The 23,566-nt window shown below is 47.4% G+C and overlaps 2 protein-coding genes and 1 long non-coding RNA gene across 3 annotated transcripts in view; 1 reads left to right on the top strand and 2 right to left on the bottom strand.

Moving 5' to 3' along the window:
• Positions 1-9,743, bottom strand: part of LOC310712801 (uncharacterized protein) — a 46,286-nt gene extending 36,543 nt beyond the window's left edge. Inside the window, exon 1 of the mRNA XM_083516170.1 lies at positions 9,711-9,743. The gene's annotated coding sequence lies outside the window, so the exon portion shown is untranslated. The remainder of the gene's footprint in view (positions 1-9,710) is intronic.
• Positions 6,332-23,566, bottom strand: part of LOC310712911 (zinc finger and SCAN domain-containing protein 31-like) — a 113,701-nt gene continuing 96,466 nt past the window's right edge. The window contains exon 3 of the mRNA XM_083516363.1: positions 6,332-6,732. Coding sequence (XP_083372489.1) covers positions 6,496-6,732 — 237 coding nt within the window. The 3' untranslated portion in view covers positions 6,332-6,495. The remainder of the gene's footprint in view (positions 6,733-23,566) is intronic.
• The window catches only part of LOC310712942, a 95,443-nt gene continuing 90,583 nt past the window's right edge, over positions 18,707-23,566 (top strand). Inside the window, exon 1 of the long non-coding RNA XR_014529024.1 lies at positions 18,707-19,020. This is a non-coding gene — a long non-coding RNA (uncharacterized lncRNA). The remainder of the gene's footprint in view (positions 19,021-23,566) is intronic.

The following is a 23,566-nucleotide window of genomic DNA, read 5'->3' as shown; positions in this document are numbered from 1 at the left end:
TTCGGGCCCCACACATCAAGCAGGCCACACGCTGGATTTGATCTTTGGCGTCAGTATAAATGTGATCATGTCTCCTTCGATGAAGGTGCCATGGTCTGATCACTATGCTCTGAAAGCCAGGATTGACTTTCCACCCCCACCCTGCTTTTATGAAAAACTATGAGATGGCAGTGAAGGCCGCTAAGAAGTCTTACTTCTCGGCCTCCATTGCATCCGCTAGCTCTCGCCCGGCGCAATTATTTAGTATAATTAGGTCTTTAACGTCCCTTGAAGGACAGCCAAATTTAAATAACAATTTGAGACACAGCTGTGAGGCATTTGCGAGCTTTTTTGCGGAGAAGGTCTTGTTGCTGTGCCATGACCTCCCTGCCAATTTGGATACAATAAAGGAACTGAAGGCCCCTCGACTGTCCTCAGGTCCAGTATTGGACCACTTCGACCAGATATCCCCAGCCGATGTGGACAGACTCCTCCGAGCTGGAAAGCCCACCACCTGTCCTCTCGACCCGTGCCCGTCTTGGCTGATTAGAGCGTGTCCAGACGAGGTGCGGGCCCCCCTGGGGGATATCATCAATTTGTCCCTTGGCACCTGGATATTCCCAGGGGAACTGAAGGAGGCAGTGGTACGCCCGCTCTTAAAGAAAACACCATTAGGGGGGACACCAAGAGCGCCTCACCTACTTGCGGGGAAACCCATTTTGGGGCTCCGGAGCGAAGTGGGGTGAGCGGCACGGTGCTTCAAACTGATTGCTACTTTCACGGAGTGAAGCCACACAGCTGTTGCCGGAGAGCGCTGACTTTTTCCCGTGAGTAAAGTGAAGAATTGGAGTTTTAAAAGTTGAATTTGGCAACAAACAGGGGGAGGCTTAAAACAGGAAGTCCGCCTTCCTCTTTTGTAAATAGTTGGAAGCAAAGAGGCTTAAGCTAAAGCCTCGGAAAGTTCATCTTAAACGCCTAAATTTCCAGGATTAAAAATTAGTGAACCCCCCCTTGGAAGCAGGGGAAGGGGGGAGGGCTTGGACAATATTTGCCTGCAAAAGAGAGGGAAAGAAGCTAAATTTCCATCGCTCAGAACCTGGGAACGGGCTGCCATTAAGATTGTTGTTTCGGAGCTCTGCATAGACTGTGAATAGACCGTCCATTTGACAGCTAGTGAAACAAGAGTGATACGTTGTTTCAATTACCCTCTTCTGATTTAAAAGGGACTAAAAGGAGTAAAAGAAACTGAGTAATACTAGCTGAGATTTGATATTAAATAACTGGTGCAATTGTGACTTAAAAAAAGAAGAAGGCTACACTATGGACTAACATAATATAAATAGTAACTATTTCCCTCTAGAGGAGGACTTTGAAATTGCTACAAGGAGTGGAATTTTCCAACTCTAAAGATAAGATTCTGGGACTGTGGAATTGACCTTGAAGGGCTTAAGTGTTATGGCAGATGGAAAAGAAAAAATAGACCCGCCAATCCAAGACAAAACAAGGTCTGGGAAGTCTTGGCGAAGAGCTTCTACATCTGGCCCTCCGGCATCATCTGCGGCTGTATCAACGCATTCTAAACCAAAAGGAATGATTGCAGAAGAGGCTCTGGCATTTGCTCTGAGCAAAATAAAGGAATCATTGGAACAAATGAATAAAAAATTGGATCAAAATACACAAAGTATAAATAGTTTGGGACAAAAAGTTAATTCTAATACAGAAGCTATTGAGAAATTGATTCAGGAGTCTAATTCAACTCGACAGATTGCAGAGGAAGCTAAGGAAAAGGTTGTTGCTGTGGAAGTGAAGGTAACTCAACTGGAAACAGAGAGAGTTCCAGACCTGCAGAAGCAACTTGAGGACCATAAGTTGGCGCTTTCTATGATTGAGCTCCAAGAGAAACAGACAAACTTGAGGATTAGAGGTGTACCTGAATTGGAAAAATATTCTTTGATAGACTATCTTACGGAGGAATTTGCAGACCATTGGGACTTGGATTTGGGAAAAGTGGAGTTCAAAATTGTGAGGGCCTTTAGACTTGGAAGAGGAGGGAAGAAGGAGAAGAACAGAATAAGAGACTGTTTGATTACCCTCCGATCTAAAGAAGAGAGGGACAAAATTTTGGGCTGGCATTACAAGACCTTGGTAATACATCAGACAAGAGTGGAAATATTTAAAGATATTCCAAAACATCTTCTGGACCTTAGGTCCAACTTTGGAGATTTGGTTGCTCTGTTGAGAAGGAACAAAATTATCTTCAGGTGGGAATTCCCTCAAGGCCTATCTTTCAGTTTCAAAGGAAGGAGAATAAAAATAAGATCAGTAGAAGATAAAATAAAGTTTCTGCTTAATTACAAAGAAGACCTACAGAAGGGAATTGGAAAAGAGCCAACAGCATTGGACAGAAGATCACCAGATACAGGATTAGGGCAAAGAGCATTGGAGAGAAGATCACCAACCAGGGGAACGTTGGACATATCAACATTATCTTTTGGATTGGACCCCCCCAGTGAACGCGCCAACACCACTACCAACAGAAGAGGAGCAAGCTTTGGGGGCAGTTGGGGGGGTATCAAAGTAACCACATGATGGTGCTGCAGGTCTTGAGCTGGAATGTAAATGGACTGAACAGCCCTGAAAAAAGGCGGAGTGTATTTCATTTATTGAAAAAAGAGCATTTGGACTTGATTTGTTTACAAGAAACACATGTGACAAGGTCACACAGGAAGTTATTGAATAACAAAAGATTAGCCCAAGAATTTATCTCTTCGGATAAAGTTTTAAAAAGAGGAGTGGTCCTCTATGCAAAGGAGAGTCTATCACCAAAATTTATATTTAAAGATGATCAAGGAAGATTTGTTGCAATTGAAATTCAAACGCAAGGAGAAAAATTCCTGAGAATACAGTGGTGCCTCGCAAGACGAAAATAATCCGTTCCGCGAGTCTCTTCGTCTAGCGGTTTTTTGTCTTGCGAAGCAACCCTATTAGCGGCTTAGCAGCTTAGCGCTATTAGCGATTTAGCGGCTATTAAAGGCTTAGCGGCTTAAAGGCTATTAGCATTTTAGGGACTTAGAAAAAGGGGGGAGCGAAAAAAATTGCAAGACTTGCAAGACATTTTCGTCTTGCGAAGCAAGCCCATAGGGAAATTTGTCTTGCGAAGCAGCTCAAAAACGGAAAACCCTTTCGTCTAGCGGGCATTCGTCTTGCGGGGCACCACTGTAGGTATTTACACACCAAATGAAACTGAAGGTACATTTTTTCACCTTTGGTGGATATGCCCAAAGATTAAGGCATTCTGGGAGATTATCTATAATGAAATGAAAAAGGTATTTAAATATACCTTCCTGAAGAAACCAGAGGCCTTTCTCCTGGGCATGGTCAGCCAATTGGTGTCAAGGAAAGATAGGATTTTTTTTATGTATGCCACAACAGCAGCAAGAATACTTATCGCAAAGTATTGGAAGACACAAGATCTACCCACCAGGGAAGAATGGCAGATGAAGGTGATGGACTATATGGAATTGGCAGAAATGACTGGCAGAATCTGAGACCAGGGAGAAGAGTCGGTGGAAGAAGATTGGAAAAAATTCAAAGTATATTTACAGAAACATTGCAAAATTAATGAATGTTAGAAGGATGCTGGAATGAGGTTATATGGCTTTAGCAGAAATGTAATAAAGAATTAAATAAAAGCTGATTGGTAATGGACCAAAAAGAAAAATGTAAGGTTAGACTGTTAAGATAAATTATAGAACAAAAGTTGAGAAAGATGGAAAGAATTTGCGGGAACAATTAATTGAACTAGAATACAAAAAAGGGAGGTGTGAGGAGGTCAATGAAACAAGTAAACGAAAGGTAAAGATATGGAATATTGGATGTGTGTTTTTAATGTTATTGTTCTTTTTTACTGTATTGTTGTATTTTTTGTGTTTTTCTTTCTATGTATTGTAATGTAATGTTTGTCTTGTTAATTTTTTTGTTGTTTTCTTCCTTTTTCTTTTTTAAACCACTAATAAATATCTTTTAAAAAAATATATAAAGAAAACATCATTAGATCCCTTAGATCTATCCAATTACCGCCCGGTTTCAAATCTTCCATTCCTGGGTAAGGTGATTGAGAGAGCGGTTGCTGAACAGCTTGGTGGGTTTCTGGATCCATTCCAGTCCGGCTTCCGTGCTGGTCATGGGACCGAGACGGCTCTGGTCGCCCTAACAGATGATCTCCGCGGGCAGCTGGATCGAGGCGGGTCGGGGCTGCTGATTCTTCTAGACCTGTCAGCAGCCTTCGACATGGTCGATCACGAACTCCTGGACCACCGCCCTGCCGACGTGGGGATCCAGGGCACAGTCCTTCAATGGCTGTGCTTGTTTCTCTCTGGTCGGAGACAGAGGGTGGCGCTTGGGGGAGAACTGTCATCGCGTCACTCCTTGGTGTGTGGAGTGCCTCAGGGTGCAATACTCTCCCCGACGGTTTTCAACATCTTTATGTGCCCCCTCGCCCAGCTTGTCCGGAGTTTTGGGCTGGGTTGCCATCAGTATGCCGATGACACCCAACTATCTGTTGATGGATGGCCATCCTGACTCGGCCCCAGACACACTGACCAGATGTTTGGAAGCTGTGGCTGGATGGTTACGTGGGAGCCAGTTGAAGCTAAATCCTTCGAAGACAGAGGTCCTCTGGCTGGGACGGGATGATATGGGACTGAGGGGGCAACTCCCATCTCTTGCGGGGGTGCAATTAGTGCCAGCACCGTCCGTTAAGAGTTTGGGTGTAATCTGTGATACCTCCCTCTCTATGGAGGAGCAGATTACAGCTATAACAAAAGCGGCATTTTTTCATCTCCGCCAAGCTAAGCAGTTGGCTCCTTATCTCTCTCGCCCTGACCTAGCCACTGTGATCCACGCGACAGTCACCTCCAGACTGGATTATTGTAACTCGCTCTACGTGGGGCTGCCCCTGAGACTGACCCAGAAACTCCAGCGGGTGCAGAATGCCACGGCGAGACTCCTTATGGGGTCTTCACTGCGAGATCACATTCATCCGGTACTATACCTGCTGCACTGGCTCCTGGTGGAGTACAGGATCAGGTTTAAGGTGCTGGTTTTAACCTTTAAAGCCCTATACGGCCTAGGACCCTCGTACCTATGGGACTGCCTCTCCTGGTATGTCCCACAGAGGAACTTACGGTCTTAAATAAAACATCTTGGAGGTCCCAGGCCTCAGAGAGTTTAGGCTGGCCTCAACTAGAGCCAGGGCTTTCTCGGCTGCGGCTCCAATCTGGTGGAACGCTCTGTCACAAGAGACCAGGGCCCTGCGGGACCTGACATCTTTCCGCAGGGCCTGCAAGACAGAGCTGTTCCACCAGGCCTTTGGTCAGGGCGCAGCCTGACTCCCTCCTCTGGCAATCTGCACAGAATTTTGCTTAACGGTGGCCATCAATTTGATTTTAATTAATTTTTAGAATGAGATGTTTTTAGAATGTTGGATTATTTGATTGTTGTTAGCCGCCCTGAGCCCGGCTTCGGCTGGGGAGGGTGGGATATAAATAAAAAAATTCATTATTATTATTATTATTACTATTATTAGTGAGAGATTTTACTTTCTTGGGCTCCATGACCACTGCAGGTGGTGACAGCAGTCACGAAATTAAATGACGCCTGCTTCTTGGGAGAAAGGCAATGACAAACCTAGATAGCATCTTAAAAAGTAGAGACACCACCTTGCCAACAAAGGTCCTTATAGTAAAAGCTCTGGTTTTCCCAGTAGTGATGCATGGAAGTGAGAGCTGGACCATAAAGAAGGCTGATCACCGAAGAATGGATGCTTTTGAATTCTGGTGCTGGAGGAGACTCTTGAGAGTCCCATGGACTGCAAGAAGATCCAACCTCTCCATTCTGAAGGAAATCAGCCCTGAGTGCTCACTGGAAGGACAGATCCTGAAGCTGAGGCTCCAAGACTTTGGCCACCTCGTGAGAAGAGAAGACTCCCTGGAAATGACCCTGATGTTGGGGAAGATGGAGGGCACAAGGAGAAGGGGACGACAGAGGACGAGATGGTTGGACAGTGTTCTCGAAGCTACCAGCATGAGTTTGACCAAACTGCGGGAGGCAGTGGAAGACAGGAGTGCCTGGCCTGCTCTGGTCCAGGGGGTCACGAAGAGGCGGACACGAATAAACAACTCAACAACAACAAATATTATTTGATGTTTCAATACGAATGGAAGTCATTAATACTGCAGCTGTTGTATAAAGGATTGTTATCTTGACAGGAGTGTAATTGAAATTAATAAGATTTTGGAATGGAGAAATCAAGAAAATCATCAAACCATCAGTTTTAGCATGCGGGGGAGGGGCACCTATATTATATAATTTGGTGTCTTAAAGATTGGTATTACTAATTGTATTGTAATTTCGCATTGTTATAATGAGGCCATTATTGAACTGTAATTGTAAATTAATCAAATTACTATCATAAATGTCTCCCCTGCTGAGCACATTTGGACATTTGTACCCATTTCATATAATAGTTGTGTAAAAATACATCTCTCCCCCCCCCCCCCGAGCTCTGGGCTCCAGGTGTCTTCCCCCAAAAGATGTACAGAACTCACAGATTAGTTTCAAAACCAAGAGAATGTGACAAAACGGGGGAGAAAACACTCCTTCCTCCTTACCCAGAGGCCTCACTCTGGCGTCCAACGGAGTCTTCTCTGCCTCAGAAGAATCAAGACCCCTTTCTGCCAAAAGATCCTTCCTCTGAAAGAGCAACAAGGATTCAAAACAGAGAATGGGGAGAAGGGTTAGAGAAGGAATGGCAGAGGCAAGCGCTTTCGGGGGAGAGAGGTGAAAGCTGCTTCCTGCTTCTGCTAGACTGGTGTCTGGGGTTGGCTGCCAGGACCATGAAACATTGGTCCTCAAGGATCTTCACTGGCTCCCAGAACGTTTCCCAGCACAATTCAAAGCCCTAAACGGCCTCAAAGGCCCAGTATACCCAAAGGAGCGTCTCCATGAACTGAGGTCCAGTTCCGAGGGTCTTCTGCTGATTCCCTCACTGTGATAAGTGAAGTTACAGGGAACCAGGCAGAAGACCTTCTCCAAAGTGGCCCCCACCCTGGGGAATGCCCTCCCATCAGGTGAGAAGGAGATAAGAAAATGCATAACTTTTAGAAGACATCTGATGTCTTCTTATGCTTTTATATGTGCTGGAAGGCACCCAGCCACAGGGGTGTCATTAATAATAATAATAATAATAATAATAATAATAAGCTTTCCTAAAAAGGAGGGGCCATTAGGAAATGATTTGGGAATACTCTCCCTCCTCTTGGGAGTATCCAGAGGAAAGTCTCTCTCACCTGCTGCTTTTTCTCCTCTGCCTGACTCAGGAGGAAACCTTCGGCCAGGGCCACCGCCTGGGAACTGGTCTCCGCTCCGCATTCCCTCACCCAGATCTCCATCTCTGGAGGAAGGACAGCCAGGAACTGCTCCAAGATCACCAGGTCCAGCATTTCAGCTTTCGTGTGCCTTTCTGGCTTCAGCCATTGATGGCAAAGGTGGTAGAGTCGGCTGCAAACCTCTCGGGGTCCTTTGGCCTCCTGGTAGCAGAACTGCCTGAGCTGCTGGCTGTGCACCTCTGAGCAAAGGGTGTCCTCCTCACCTGGGTTCTTCTGCACGGAGTTTTCCCAGAATTCCCCACTGCTCCCCGTTTCCATGGCATGGCCTCTTCCTGCTTCAGGGCCAGGTGAGTCTTGCTCATCCATCTCTGTTCTCAGGACACCTCCAGGAGATCGGAAGGAGCCCCTTGGTCCTCTGCCAAGTTCTAATGGAAGGTGCAGCAAATCCTACGAATCAAACACACTATTCTATTGTAAGATGAATACACAGCCAAGAGAAGAAGAATGTTCCCTGAGGAAGCATGGATGAGTCTTCCTAGGAACCAGGGCTGGATTGCCACCGTCCCTGTTGTTGTTGTTTAGTGGTGTCCGCCTCTTTGTGACCCCCTGGACCAGAGCACGCCAGGCCCTCCTGTCATTCACTGCCTCCCGCAGTTTAGTCAAACAAATAAAGAATTAGGGAGGGGAAATGCCCGACATACAGAGATTTATGAATAGAGAGAGAAGCTAAAGCATTTGCAAGGAGGACGGTTTGTAAGCAGAGGTATTCCTGTACTTCTCCTTCGTAGTCTTTCCCTCCTAATATCCTTCTCCCTCATAATAATGTCCCTCTTAATATCCTTCTCCCTCATAATAATGTCCCTCTTAATATCCTTCTCCCTCATAATAATGTCCCTCTTAATATCCTTCTCCCTCACAATAGTGTCCCTCTTAATATACTTCTCCCTCATAATAATGTCCCTCTTAATATCCTTCTCCCTCATAATAATGACCCTCTTAATATACTTCTCCCTCATAATAATGTCCCTCTTAATATCCTTCTCCCTCATAATAATATCCCTCTTAATATGCTTCTCCCTCATAATAATGTCCCTCTTAATATCCTTCTCCCTCACAATTATTTCCCTCTTAATATCCTTCTCCCTCATAATAATGTCCCTCTTAATATCCTTCTCCCTCATAATAATGTCCCTCTTAATATCCTTCTCCCTCATAATAATGTCCCTCTTAATATCCTTCTCCCTCATAATAATGTCCCTCTTAATATCCTTCTCCCTCATAATTATTTCCCTCTTAATATCCTTCTCCCTCATAATTATGTCCCTCTTAATATGCTTCTCCCTCATAATTATGTCCCTCTTAATATCCTTCTCCCTCATAATAATGTCCCTCTTAATATCCTTCTCCCTCATAATAATGTCCCTCTTAATATCCTTCTCCCTCATAATAATGTCCCTCTTAATATCCTTCTCCCTCACAATCATGTCCCTCTTAATATCCTTCTCCCTCACAATCATGTCCCTCTTAATATCCTTCTCCCTCACAATAATGTCCCTCTTAATATTCTTCTCCCTCATAATAATGTCCCTCTTAATATCCTTCTCCCTCATAATAATGTCCCTCTTAATATCCTTCTCCCTCATAATTATTTCCCTCTTAATATCCTTCTCCCTCATAATAATGTCCCTCTTAATATGCTTCTCCCTCATAATTATGTCCCTCTTAATATCCTTCTCCCTCATAATAATGTCCCTCTTAATATCCTTCTCCCTCACAATAATGTCCCTCTTAATATCCTTCTCCCTCACAATCATGTCCCTCTTAATGTCCTTCTCCCTCATAATAATGTCCCTCTTAATATCCTTCTCCCTCACAATCATGTCCCTCTTAATATCCTTCTCCCTCACAATAATGTCCCTCTTAATATCCTTCTCCCTCACAATCATGTCCCTCTTAATATCCTTCTCCCTCACAATCATGTCCCTCTTAATATCCTTCTCCCTCATAATAATGTCCCTCTTAATATCCTTCTCCCTCACAATAATGTCCCTCTTAATATCCTTCTCCCTCATAATAATGTCCCTCTTAATATCCTTCTCCCTCACAATAATGTCCCTCTTAATATCCTTCTCCCTCATAATAATGTCCCTCTTAATATCCTTCTCCCTCACAATCATGTCCCTCTTAATGTCCTTCTCCCTCCTCACTCTCTTCCAGGCCCACCTCCCTGGCCAGGGCCTGAGGTCCCTCTGGCTCCCTCCCGGACCCCCCAGCCTCTCTTCCCTCCCCTTCCCGCCTCCCGGGGCAGGGAGTTCCCCAGGCTTCCCCCGAGAGGAGACCCACCAGAGCCCGGCAGGCGAAGGCGAGGCCGGAAGGGACGTCAGAGGGGAGGAGGGGGAGGAGAAGCGGCCCGCCTTCCTTTCCTGTCCTCTCTAGGAAGCCAGCTCGGCGCCCCTTAACCCTTCTCTCTCCCTGCGGAGGAGCCCGGGCGTCGCGCAGGCGCAGAGCTGCCCCTTGGGGGGGGGCAGGGAGGCAGCTGGACCCAGAACCCGGGACTGGGCGCGTGTGCGTGTGAAGGGGAAACCCGTGTCCGGGAGGAGGAGCCCGTCTCTCTGCCTGTGGCTCCGGGGCTGCGAGGGGGCGTCTGGGCGGGGGAGAGGGGGGTCTTGGGGGGGTCCGGGGGTGTCTCTTTTCCTGGGGGGCGAGTCTCTCTTGGGGCCAGATGGGCGGCTGCGGCGCAGAGAGCCCTGTTCCAGCAAGAGGGGGTCCCGGGGGGGGCTGAAGGGGCAGCTGGAGGGGGGAGACATTGCCAGACATGGCTGGGGGGGCCATTCTGCGTTGTCCCATCTGCTGCTTTGTGTCTGTATTTCAGCCATAAATGTATGTTCTTGGTGAAGTCGCCTTGGAAGCAACACAGGAGCAGCCAAGGGGGTTTTCCTGGGAAGCCTTTTATTCCCCTCGGGTGACATTGTGTGTTCTGAACATGCTGCCATTCTTATACCCCCAAAATTCCTGCATTCAGTAAGTCTTAGAATTTGGCTTAGACTTGGGTTGCCAGACGCGTGTGGATTAAACGGTGTGCTTGACGCTCCTCATCCTCTGGAATCAGCGTGTCTTCACAGCTCCTTCAACCAGGCAAGGAAGGACGCCTGGATCCAGAATTGGCCCCCACGGTCACTGAGGGCCTCATGGTTGAAACCGTGTTTAGGGGAGACAATCTTACTCGGCTACGAGGGACGCCAGAGAAGAAGGGTTGCCATGTGTCCTCTTTTCCCAGGACACGTCCTCTTTCTCAGGGGGAAAATTTCTGTCCAGGTGGATTTTTTGGTCAAAATGTCTCTGGCCAGACGTTCTGGAGGAGACATAACTGGGGGTGGAAGACTTGCGTTCCTCTTCTCTTCTCCTGCCCCCCCCCCTCAGCAAAACATCTCGCAGCTTCTCTAGCCTACATATAGTAGGAGTATTGAAAGTGAGAGTCATCATCGCGTCCTCGTTTTTGCTCCTCAAAATCTGCCCACCCTCCCAGAGAAGGGCAACCAAGGAGATGAAGACTCCGTCCTCTTCCTTCTGTGACGGCAGGTTGCTCTTGCTCCTTGTCCGCCTTGCAAAATGAAGAGCAGAATCCTAAAGTTGGAAGGGACCCCAAGGTCCATCTAGGCCAGGGGAGGCAACCTAAGGCCCGGATGCGGCCCAATCGCCTTCTCAATCCGGCCCCCGGGAATCAGCGTGTTTTTACATGAGTAAAATGTGTCCTGTTACTTAAAATGCATCTCTGGGTTATTTGTGGGGCATAGGAATTGGTTCATTCCCTCCAAAAAATATAGTCCGGCCCCCCACATGGTCTGAGGGACGGTGGACCGGCCCCCGGCTGGAAAAGCTTGCTGACCCCGGATCTAGGGCTGTTTTTCAATGTCCCAACGCTGCCTGGCACTGGTCCCTCCAAATGCTCTTGTCTGGCTGGTCTTTCTTCTCCCAGTCATGTCAAGGAGCAGCATGGGGGCTAAAAGGAGGAATAAATGGAGGACAATATCCCACTCCCCCCAGAAAAGCTCTTCTTTCTCTTTCTGTGGAGGGTCCAGGCCCCTCTTGAAGGACCTTTGCCTTGCTCCAATCAGGATAAATATTTCCACCCCTTGGGACCCAAATATTTGACTTGCCTCATTTTGAAAACTGGCATTTTGAAGCTTTGACCATTAGGCCTGCACACCATCAGCTTTTACAGTGGTACCTCGGGTTAAGTACTTAATTCGCTCAGGAGGTCCATTTGTAACCTGAAACTGTTCTGGGGCCTCCTGCTGCCACCGGAACATGATTTCTGTTCTCATCCTGAAGCAAAGTTCTTAACCCGAGGTACTATTTCTGGGTTAGTGGAGTCTGTAACCTGAAGCGTCTGTAACCTGAGGAACCACTGTACATACTTTATATTTGCTGAGGTAAAATCACCCCCAACATTGCTTGCGGCAGTTCTGCCCTCGCCTGAATCTCCTCCATTTTTAAAGGAAGCATCTCTTTTTCATGGGCCATCTTGGCCTCCCTGTCTCTTTCTTCTTGGGCTCATCTCTCTCTCTCTCTCTCTCTCTCTCTCTCTCTCTCTCTCTCTCTCTGCCTGTATCTCTGCTAGATGAAGGGCAGCTGCCATTCTGGCCTCTTCTCTTTCTTTCTCTGCTTCAACCTTAGACAATTCCAATCTTAGCCTCATCATCTCTAATTCAATATATTAGGATTCTCCTCAGATGCAGCAGCTGGGTCATCCTGAGTCTCTCTGCTTGGCGCTTGCTGGTCATTTTCTGACAGGAATTTTTTCTCTTTTTAGTCAAAGAACTTCACTCCTTTATTAAACTGGTTGTTCTGTGTCTCTGGGTACGTTTCTGTGTGGGTTTTAACTTTGTATCACGGCTCTTTCCCCCCGGCACCCTTGGGCCCGCCCTTCAGGGTTGTCGTTTTGAGACCCCACTTCCTCCCTGGGTTTCCAATTATTACTTTTTCTGGAAGGGACAGAGTATTACTGCTCCCCCTGAGTCTCCTTTGTCAGTGTTTGTAAAAAGCAAAAAAAAGAAGGAAAGGTTTCTGACCTCCCTTTGTCTCCTCAGTCTCCTTGTCGGCACAAAAAGAGTCCACGAGAATATCCTTGTAGAGTTTTATTCTTAAAAGTCTTTGTGCAAAACACGACTGAATACCTATACACACCAGTACTAACCAACCAACCCAAACACCAGCCTCAGCAACAAACTAACATTTCTCACTTATATATACAACTTGGTGCAGACCGCTGAGTCATGCTGACCCAGCTTTATTCGCATTAAAGAAACAGCGGCCATTTTAGCCGTGACACCCCTTCTGTTTCTTAAATGCGAAAAACCCCAACAGAAACAATACATACATGCATTATATACATAAACCCAGTTTTGTCATCAATTCATTATGGCATGTTACTGGCAAAGGCTTGGTAAACAAATCAGCAATATTATCTTGTGATCGACAATACTCCAGTTTGATTACCCCATTCTGTACACAATCTCTCACATTCGCATGACGGATAGCAATATGTTTTGATGCGGATTTCATTATTTCCGAGCACGATTGGCTATCTTCATACACTTGGATAGGCAAGTCTACTTTACAATCTAGATCTTTTAGTATCTGTATAAACCACATGATTTCATTGCATGCTAGCAACAGGCTCCCATATTCTGCCTCACATGATGAGGTCGCAACAAATCCTTGTTTCTTTGACCTCCATCCAATTAGGGAATTGGCAAACATCATAACCATTCCACTTGTAGATTTTCTGGTAGCTACACAGCTTCCCCAGTCCGCATCAACAAATACTTCTAGTTTTTCATCTTGTGTACTAGATATCTTTAAACATACATTTAATGTCCCCTTTAGATATCTGATAAGCCTTTTCAAAGCACACCAATCAGCAGTACTAGGTTTAGATACACGTTGGCTCAGAACATTTGTAGCACATGCAATGTCTGGCCTTGACCACTGGCTTAAATACAACAGTGATCCTATTTTTGAGTGATACAACTCAGGCTGATCAAATTCATCATCACACAGTGTCTTTGGGAAATCTGGTGTCATGGGAGTCTGAACTGGCTTGCAGTTTTCCATGCCAAATTGTTCTATTAAATGAAGAATTTTCTCTTTCTGGCTCAATAGGAAGCTTCCATCTGCTTCCTGCCTTACTTCTACTCCCAAGTAATTGCTTACAGGCCCTAAGGCTTTAAGCTTAAACCTCTTTTCCAGTTGACTTGTGAGCTTCTGGATCTCATCTGTGGAACTCCCTGCCACAAGCAAATCATCAACAAAGACTAAGAGCATTAGATATTTGTTGCCTGACCCCTTGGTGTACAGGCATGGATCAGCCACTCCTTTTAAAACCAAGTTTTACAAGGGCTTCATTTAAACACTGGTTCCAACACTTTCCACTTTGTTTGAGACCGTAAACAGCCTTTTTCAAATGCCAGACTGCACCGTTTCCCCCTTCAAACCCAGGGGGGTTGTCTCATTAACACTTCGTGGTCTAAATTTGCATGCAGATATGCAGCATCAAGATCAAAATGGTGCACTGCTAGTTGTCTTACAGCAGCAATGGAAAGCATTAAATGAAAAGTTTCACTCTTTACAGTGGGAGAAAACACTTCATCATAACTCTCCCCTTTAATCTGAGTGAACCCTCTGGCTACCAATCTGGCTCGAAAACGTGGTTCCCCAGATGCAAGGGTTTTCCTTTTGTAAACCCACTTGCATGACACCACTCTGCCACCAGGTGGTGGCATTATGACTTCAAACACTTTGTTACATTTAAAAGAGTCCATTTCTGCTTTCATAGCTTGTTCCCACAAAGCATGTTCCCCAGGGGGTAAGTCTAAGACTTCATTATAACTCTGTGGTTCCACACAACTCACATTGCATACTCTCACTCCTCCTAGGGTCAAACGCTGAGGAGGTACACCCTTGTTTGAACGCTGGGAGCGCCTAGGCACAACTACTTCTTCTTCCCCCCTTATCTCTGGCTCTTCTTCCTCTCCCTCTAGAGAAGTATTATCTATTGCCATGTCTTTTGGGGAAATATGTGCCTCCTCCTCATCCTGCTCCTGTGTTGCCAATGGCTGAGAAGAAGCCTCTTCTCTTACTTGCAGGGGCAGTAGGCGGTCAGGGTTGGCATGGATCGCAGTCCATCTGTCCTGGTCAGCAAAGTCTGCACTTCGTGACAGAACCACGTGTCCTGGGCGTAGATTGAAACACCACCCTTTGCCATAGGACTGATATCCCACAAACCGCAGTTTCTGCGCTCTAGCACCCCCTTTCTGGCGCTGAGCTTTGGGGATATTTACATGTGCCCAAGCACCCCAGTTATGGAGCATTGTCCACTCTGGTTCTTTCCCAAACAATACACAATAAGGAATATCTTTTATAGAGCTAGACCAGGTTCTGTTAATCAAAAAGTTCGCTGTCAGAAAAACCTCACCCCACAGCCTATGGTTGTGGCCCAATCCTGCATCCACTAGCAGGCAGTCCTTTACTGACTGTATTACAGCCCCACGTCTTTCACACAGACCATTTTCAGCAGAGCTATAAGGGTTAGTCAAACGGTGAGTGATCCCCTTACGTCGCAACCATGTCCCAAATTGTTTGTTCAGAAATTCTCCGCCCCTATCTGTTTGCAACTGCACAACAGGGCGAGCGAAGAGCTTTTCAGCTTGGGCAACCCATTCTCTGAATGTGGGGAAACACTCAGATTTCTGCTTCAACAAAAACAACCAACTAAAACGTGATTTATCATCTATTACCAGAAAAGCATATCTGGCGCCCCCTTCAGTCTTCTGTGGAAAAGGGCCTATCACGTCACAATGGACAAGTTCTAAAACCTCTTTAGATACTCTGTCACTTTTAGAAGCCACAGGCTTCTTATTAGATTTGGCCATTTTACATACATTGCAATCTAGGAAACAGTTACAGCTATTTACTTTTCGGTTCTTGCACACCTTTTGCATCTCTGAAAGCACACGGAAATTGGCGTGACCCAGTTTTCTGTGCAGTTCATGTACACACCCCTTATGAACTGGCAAATTATCCTGAACCACCTGGGCTGCTTTAACAGGCTTGTCCTGCATTATATATAACCCATTTTCCATCTTTGCATGGCCACATACCTGAGTTCCATTCTTTATCAGACAGCCATCCTGCGTGAACTTAACACTATACCCTGCATTAATCAAACAGCTTACAGACAGTAAACAATAGTCCAAACTGCTGACAAACAGAGTCTCTGGTAGTGTTCAAGCACTGCAGGAAACATGTTCCCTGGCCATCAATCTTGCTTCTACGACCATCAGCAAGATAGATTGAGTCTTTTCCATCAGCTGGCTTCTCCAGGGTCTTAAAGTCCTCCCGACTATTGCAGATAATCCTGCTGCTGCCAGAGTCCAGCAACCATGATCCTCGAGGTATCTTTCTCTCCTCTCGAGAAAATGCAGACACAAACTGAGCAGAACGAGTGTTCTTCTTCCCTGAAGAGAACCCCTTCTGCTTATGTTTCTGCGTCGATTGCTGTCTCTGCTCCACGTCGTCTCCTGGAAGTCTTGCCCTGCATTGACGTTGGAGATGCCCGGGTTGGTTGCATCTATAGCACCTCCTCACCGCCATGGCCAAGTCCAAACCTTGACGTTGCTCCATTGGCAGATTCTGCTGCTGCCCCCCTCGACTGTAACTCCTCCGCTCTTGGAGTTCAGCCTGTTTATCTGACCTTCTTTCTGCTTCTTCGGTCAATCTGCCAACCACATACTCAAGGGTCAGATCTCGGGGATGCATACTCTCCATGCTGTTAATCACAGGCAACCAGCTTTCAGGCAAACTTGAAAGGATAATGTATGTTTGGTCAGTCTCATCATAATGCTTACCTCTCTGCTGTAGTTGAAGAAACAGAGATTTTAGCGTTTGAAGATGAGTTGCCAAACTCTCACCTTCTTTCATAACAGTCCTGAACAGCCTTCTGGTCAGAGAAATGATAGTTCCAGCAGTTTCTCTGACATGCATTGCCCTTAATAAATTCCAGCACTCAAACGCTGTGCTGGCATTTGCTACATGCAATAACTGAGAGTTGCTCAAACACAGCATCATTTGGGCACGGGCCCTTTCATCTAGCCGTTTTTTCTCAGCAGAGTCCCGTCTCAAAACCTCAGTTTCAACACAGTCCCATAGTCTATCTCCTTAACAACTGCTGCATTTTAATTGAACAACTCAGCCAGTTGCTCTCTGAGAGAAGTTCAAAAGGGATGCCTCCCCCAATATTTACAACTTGGGAAGACTGGAAATCTGTCATCTCTGCTGGTGCTTGCTGAGCCCCTTCTGTGGGGTCTCCAGCAATCTCTCCTGACTCTCTTTAGAGTCCAACTGGATGGTCCTGGCTGGCACTCACCGGCTTCTAGCTGCTGCCTCTGTTGACCCTCAGGTCCCGCCTGGCTCTGCAACTGGTGTAGCCACTCTCTGAGTCGCCTACTGTGGTCCTCTAGCAGTTCAAACTGTTCCAGTAGCCAACGCTGAGTGCTTTCCTGATCCTCAGATCCTAGCCAGTCCAGCGTCGCTGCAGACAGTTACAGCTTGCCACCAACTGCTCCAACGCACAGCCACTGGCTCCGTACACCACCAGGACTCACCAGCTCCCTGCTGAGATGCCGCCAGTCGTTTTGCACTCTGCACATGCTCAGAAACACTGGGCCCATAACCTGTCAGTGTTTGTAAAAAGCAAAAAAAAGAAGGAAAGGGTTCTGACCTCCCTTTGTCTCCTCAGTCTCCTTGTCGGCACAAAAAGAGTCCACGAGAATATCCTTGCAGAGTTTTATTCTTAAAAGTCCTTGTGCAAAACACGACTGAATAACTATACACAGCAGCACCAACCAACCCAACCCAAACACCAGCCACAGCCCAAACTAACATTTCTCACTTATATATACAACTTGGTGCAGACCGCTGAGTCATGCTGACCCAGCTTTATTCGCATTAAAGAAACAGCGGCCATTTTAGCCGTGACAGGGCCCGCCCTTCAGGGTTGTCGTTTTGAGACCCCACTTCCTCCCTGGGTTTCCAATTATTACTTTTTCTGGAATGGACTGAGTATTACTGCTCCCCCTAAGTCTCCTTTGATTTCATCTCCCAAGGTAGAGACTTCAGTTACTGTTTTCAGCCTAAATGAGCAGGAACCTCTTGGAAACATTGTTCTAAACTGATCAGCTGTTTGAGCTCATCTAACTTTCCTCCCATCTGTCCAGAGCTTTGTCAGTTCGGCTACCCAGTTGGGCCTAAGTCTCTCCTGGTTTCCTTTTAATTTCACAAAAGGCTTTTTGGCTTTGTTCTGCAGTCAGTCCAAAGCGCACTTTCACTCTCTCCTTAAATGTGAGGGAATCAGAGGTTTCATCCTCTCTGAGATCTGAGTATATTTCACTCAAAATTCCACATATCTGTAGGCGTAAGTGCAGCATCCAGTTTTCCTAATGAATGTTTAAGTCTGCCAGTCCGCTCAAAACTAAATAGGATCTGTGTGGGTTTTAACTTCCTATCCCACCTCTGCCCCCAATTAATATGCGATGACGCAAGGGCTCTCCCCCCCCCCGGCACCCTTGGACCCGTTCTCTCTCCTAAATATAGTGCACCCATCTCACAGAACACAATTTCCACAAATTCCCTCCAACTACCTCAGATTATCTTGTGGGGGACTCGCGTGAGGTCGTCGCCATTTAGTCATTTAGTCGTGTCCGCCTCTTCGTGACCCCCTGGACCAGAGCATGCCAGGCCCTCCTGTCTTCCACTGCCTCCCACAGTTTGGTCAAACTCATGCTGGTAGCTTCGAGAACACTGTCCCACCATCTCGTCCTCTGTTGTCCCCTTCTCCTTGTGCCCTCCATCTTTCCCAATATCAGGGTCTTTTCCAGGGAGTCTTCTCTTCTCATGAGGTGGCCAAAGTATTGGAGCCCCAGCTTCACGATCTGTCCTTCGCGTGAAGTAAAACTTACTAATTGGGAGTCTCAGGCAAGATTTGTTCAAATAAACATTAACAATTTTATTTAACAAGGAAGTTTATGACATGAGTGGGTAAAACTTAGAATATTTCAGTTTACAATGTTATTTCCCTTCAAGGTTTTCTCAGTTGTTTCTCAGTTGGGGTTGGACTCGATGGCCCTTGTGGTCTCTTCCAACTCTATGATTCTATGATTAATACTATGGCTCTTAACAAGGTGGCACTTTCTGCCAGTTACCCTACTCCCGAGGTACTCCTAGCCAAAGACCCAAGGGATCTCTGGTTTGGGAGTCTTCTCTTTCTAGAAGGATCTCTCCCCTCCTGACTGGGATGAGAGCTCAGCAGCCGGTCTCTTTCCAGCTCCTCCTCCTCCTGGCTCAGCCTCCCAGTTCATTCCTGGCCTGATTTACTCTCCCAGGACACCACACACTGTCCTTCCCACTAAGCTCAGAGACTCCTTTCTCTAGCTGGTGATCTTTTCCTCAGAGTGGATGTTTCCATCCAGAACCAGCTCCTCTCACTCCCCATCTTCCCCACCTCCCTCCAAAGCTCATAGCCATGGGGGGAACTGGGCCCAGGTCTCCCTCCTCCAGCTCCAGGGCTCTTAGTCCGTCCGCTAAACCACATGGGGTGTCTTTGGGTGTAATAATAATAATAATTTATTATTTATACCCCCGCCCATCTGGCTGGGCCTCCCCAGCCACTCTGGGCGGCTTCCAAAAAAATATTAAAATACTATAATACATCAAATATTTAAAGCTTCCCTAAACAGGGCTGCCTTGAGATGTCTTCTAAAAGTCTGGTAGTTGTTATTCTCTTTGACATCTGCTGGGAGGGTGTTCTACCACTGAGAAGGCCCTCAGCCAGAAGGCCCTCGGCACTGGACCTGTGTCCGGGCAGAATGATGGGGGTGGAGACGCTCCTTCAGGAACACTGGGCTGAGGCCATTTAGGGCTTTCAAGGTCAGCACCAACACTGAATTGTGCTCGGAAACGTCCTGGGAGCCAATGTAGGCCTTTCAAGACTGGTGTTATATGGTCTCGGTGGCTGCTCCCAGTCACCAGTCTGGCTGCCACATTCTGGATTAGTTGTAGTTTCCGGGTCACCTTCAAAGGTAGTCCCACATAGAGCACATTGCAGTAGTCCAAGCAGGAGATAACCAGAGCATGCACCACTCTGGCGAGGCAGTCTGCAGGCAGATAGGGTCTCATCCTGGTAAACAGCTGCCCTGGACACAGATTTGACCTGTGCCTCCATGGACAGCTGTGAGTCCAAAATGACTCCCAGGCTGCGCACCCGGTCCTTCAGGGGCACAGTTGCCCCATTTAGGACCAGGGAGTCCTCCACACCGGCCCGCCTCCTGTCCCCGCAAAACAGTACTTCTGTCTTGTCAGGATTCAATCTCAATCTGTTAGCCGCCATCCATCCTCCAACCGCCTCCAGACACTCACACAGGACCTTCACTGGTTATGATTTGAAAGAGAGGTAGAGCTGGGTATCATCCGCATACTGATGAACACCCAGCCCAAGCCTCCTGATGATCTCTCCCAGCGGCTGCATGTAAATGTTGAAAAGCATGGGGGAGAGGACAGAAACCTGAGGCACCTCACAAGTGAGAGCCCAGGGGTCTGAACACTCATCCCCCCCCACCACTTTCTGAACACGGCCCAGGAGGAAGGAGCGGAACCACTGTGTGACAGTGCCCCCAGCTCCCAGCCCCTCAAGACGGTCCAGAAGGATGTTATGGTCAATGGTGTCAAAAGCCGCTGAGAGATCCAGAAGAACTAGGAAACAGCTCTCACCTTTGTCCCTAGCCCGCTGCTGTTTGAGAGGCAGTGTGGTGTAGTGGTTAAGAGCGGTAGTCTCGTAATCTGGGGAACCGGGTTCGCGTTTCCGCTCCTCCACATGCAGCTGCTGGGTTGTTATGACATGAGTACTACGCAGCTGCGAACAAGCAGTTCGATGTTTACATCACATGATGGGTCTAAGCGTGGGACAGGATGTTCCAGGCGATTCTCAGGGTTATGTACTCTGTGTAATATGAGATCTTCCTGTTGTTTGTGTCCAGGAGGACTTTCTCAGTTGCTCGGAGGATTCTGAGTGAGCAGACATGTTTTTGTACAGTGTACAGTCAGGAATAAAATTGAGATGAAATAGACCACTTTCTGACTGTTTTCTTTCTCCTGCTGCTATGCAAGGGGGAAGGGGGTGTGCACCTTTCATCAGGGAGGTGTCGCCTATTCAGATCTCCCTGGTCTGCCAGGATGCCAGCCAGGGTAGGTTATCGGCAACAGGCCCCGACAAGCCTGGGAAGAGGAGCCAGCCTTTCCCGAGGGGGCCAGTTTCCAACATGGGTGACCTTGGGCTAGACACACTTCTCTGAAGTCTCTCAGCCCCACTCACCTCACAGAGTGTTTGTTGTGGGGGAGGAAGGGAAAGGAGAATGTTAGCCGCTTTGAGACTCCTTAAAGGAAGTGAAAGGCGGGATATCAAATCCAAACTCCTCTTCTTCTTTCTGCAGATGCAATAGAGGCGGCAAAGAAAGTCTTCTTCGCCGTCGCTATCGCCCCTTGGTAGGCTCAACGTAGAGCTCTAACCTGTGTCCGGTCAGATTCGGAATGGGTCATCCACCACCAGCGCTCTAGCTGTCTCAACAATTGTTTCATTGCCCTCAGATCCATGGAAAACCACAGGGCTGTCCAGGCTCCATGCAATTGGAGAGGGCGCTTCGGAGCCAAACAGTCAATACCCTGGTTAACTCCACATTCCAGCGGGCCACCAGGGAATCAGCTGAAAGGCCATCAACAGATTAATAAATTTTTTTAAAATGCAAAAAAAAGAAAAAAGAAAGGCCATCAACATGGGGTAAAGCATCCCCTACCACTCTCTGGAAACTGTTTGGATCCATTAAGTGGCGGGGGCGGACCATCCAAATCAGTCCCACCTCCCTGCAGAGGGAAGGGTCACAGAGAAGTCCAATTGCACCAGGAAGTGATCTGACCATGGCACTTCTTTGGTTTCGCTTTTACTTAGTGTCATATCACCAACATCCATAGAAGTAAACACCAGGTCCAAGGCATGTCCGTGGCTATGGGTTATGCCAGACTTATTCAGGGACAGCCCCATGGAGGCCATGCTTTCCACGAAGTCCCGAGCGGCCCCTTGTAAGGTCGTGTTGGCATGGATGCTAAAATCCCCTAGGACAACCAAGCTAGGTGTCTCCAGGAGAACATCTGCCACAACCTGAAGCAGCTTGGGCAGGGAATCCTTGGTGCAGCGTAGGATATTCTCCTAGGTGCCCCAACCTGCCACTTCCCCTGAGCTTATTGCAGCCTGATGGCAACCACCAGGCGTGCGTGTCCTGCTTGTTGGCAAGTAAAGCAACACCCCTCCCTGGTCGAGATAGAGGGACTCGCCTCTGGAATGGTGGAAAGACCATCCAGCCATGTAGCTGGTCAGGGGCCCAGGCCCCTCCTGAATCTTCTTCTGAGGGTCTCAGGATGGGTGATGAATTTCGGGGAATTGGATTGGCAGGCAGTGCCCCTCTGCATTTGTCCCTGCCCTGCCACAGTGCATCATGGCACTCGGAAGCCACTCCTGAGAGGACCTGTTCTCCTCCCCAGCCTCCCTTTCATTCCATGGGCCTTTCAGAGTGGGACCTCCCTTTTCCCCACTGTCTCTCTAGGACACCTGGCTCACAACAAGGCCAGCTTGTCTTCCCAATGTCCCTGTAAGTGAGGAGAAAATGCTTGCCATTTCTGTTTGCCACTCAGCAGTGCTTTGGAGTCACAAGACTCTCTTTACATTCCTCACATTCCATACTGTTGGAAGTCTCACGGGGGACGGATGGGATGTTAGTGGTTTCCTGTTCCTTTGTTCCTTTGTTGTTCAGTTGCTCTCTGCTCTCACAGAGAGGGGATGTATTTTTCTGTCTGTGTAGCTAGATAATAAAACTCCTAGCAATGTAGCCCAAACCTCTCGTCTCTTCCGTGCTGGAAACTCTGCTGAATGGGGAATGTGCCTGGAGCCTTATCTTTTTTTTTTTTAATAATATTTTATTAGGTTTTATCAATAGAAAAGTTTAGAAAAATAAAAAGAAAAAAATTACAAAATTACAAAATACAAACATACAGAAATTAAACACAAAGAAAGAAAAAGAAAAAACACATATACCGTATTTTTCGTCCTATAGGGCACACCGGCACATAGGACGCACCTCATTTTTTGGGGGGAAAATGAATTTTAAAAAATTATTCCCCCCCCCCAGCCCTGGCTGCCGCCCCAAGCCTTGCGCTCACCTGCCCGAAGCACGGGGCACCCTCCGGAGGGCTCCCCGTGCATCGGGGTGACAGGCTGCCGCCTCAAGCCTCGCGCACCCGGCGGGACCTCCTGCCGGGCGCGCAAGGCTTGCAGACACTTGCCCGAAGCAGGGGGAGCCCTCCGGAGGGCTCCCTGTGCTTTGGGCGACAGGCTGCCGCCCCAAGCCTCGCACACCCGGCGGGACCTCCTGCCGGGCGCGCAAGGCTTGCGGACACTCGCGGGGGCTGCAGGCTGCTGCCCGCAAGCCTTGTGAGCCCACAGGAACTCCCACCGGGCTTGCAAGGCTTGCCGATAGCTTCCTGAAGCCTGGAGAGCAAGAGGGGTCGGTGCGCACCGATGCCTCTCGCTCTCCAGGCTTCAGCGAAAGCCTGCATTCGCCCCATAGGACGCACACACATTTCCCCTTCATTTTTGGAGGGGGAAAAGTGCGTCCTATGGGGCGAAAAATACGGTAAAAGAAAACAAAAACTCCCTCTTTCTTGATTTCTCATCTTTAGTTAACTTATTTTCCTGACTTCCTCACGTCTCCCTTTTTTGTATCCCTTTTAAAAATTGTTTCAGCAAATTCATATCCTATTAGTTTATCTATTATCCATCCCATCTTACATTTTACCTTGTTGCTAGAACCCCTTCAATTCATTTCAATGTCATCAGCTTTCAAAAATTTTACAATATTTCTGCAAATAAGTTTTACATTTCCTCCAATCTTCTTCCACCAGCTCTTCTCCCTGGTCTCGGATTCTGCCAGTCATTTCCGCCATTTCCATGTAGTCTATTAGTTGCATCTGCCATTCTTCCAAGGTGGGTAGGTCTTGTGTCTTCCAATGCTTTGCAATGAGAATTCTTGCTGCTGCTG

Source organism: Podarcis liolepis (genome assembly GCF_965112155.1).
Source record: "Podarcis liolepis genome assembly, chromosome: 7".
NCBI classification, from domain to species: Eukaryota; Metazoa; Chordata; class Lepidosauria; order Squamata; family Lacertidae; genus Podarcis; species Podarcis liolepis.
Note: the sequence above shows the minus strand (reverse complement) of the source record. Positions and strands in the feature narration are given on the sequence as shown.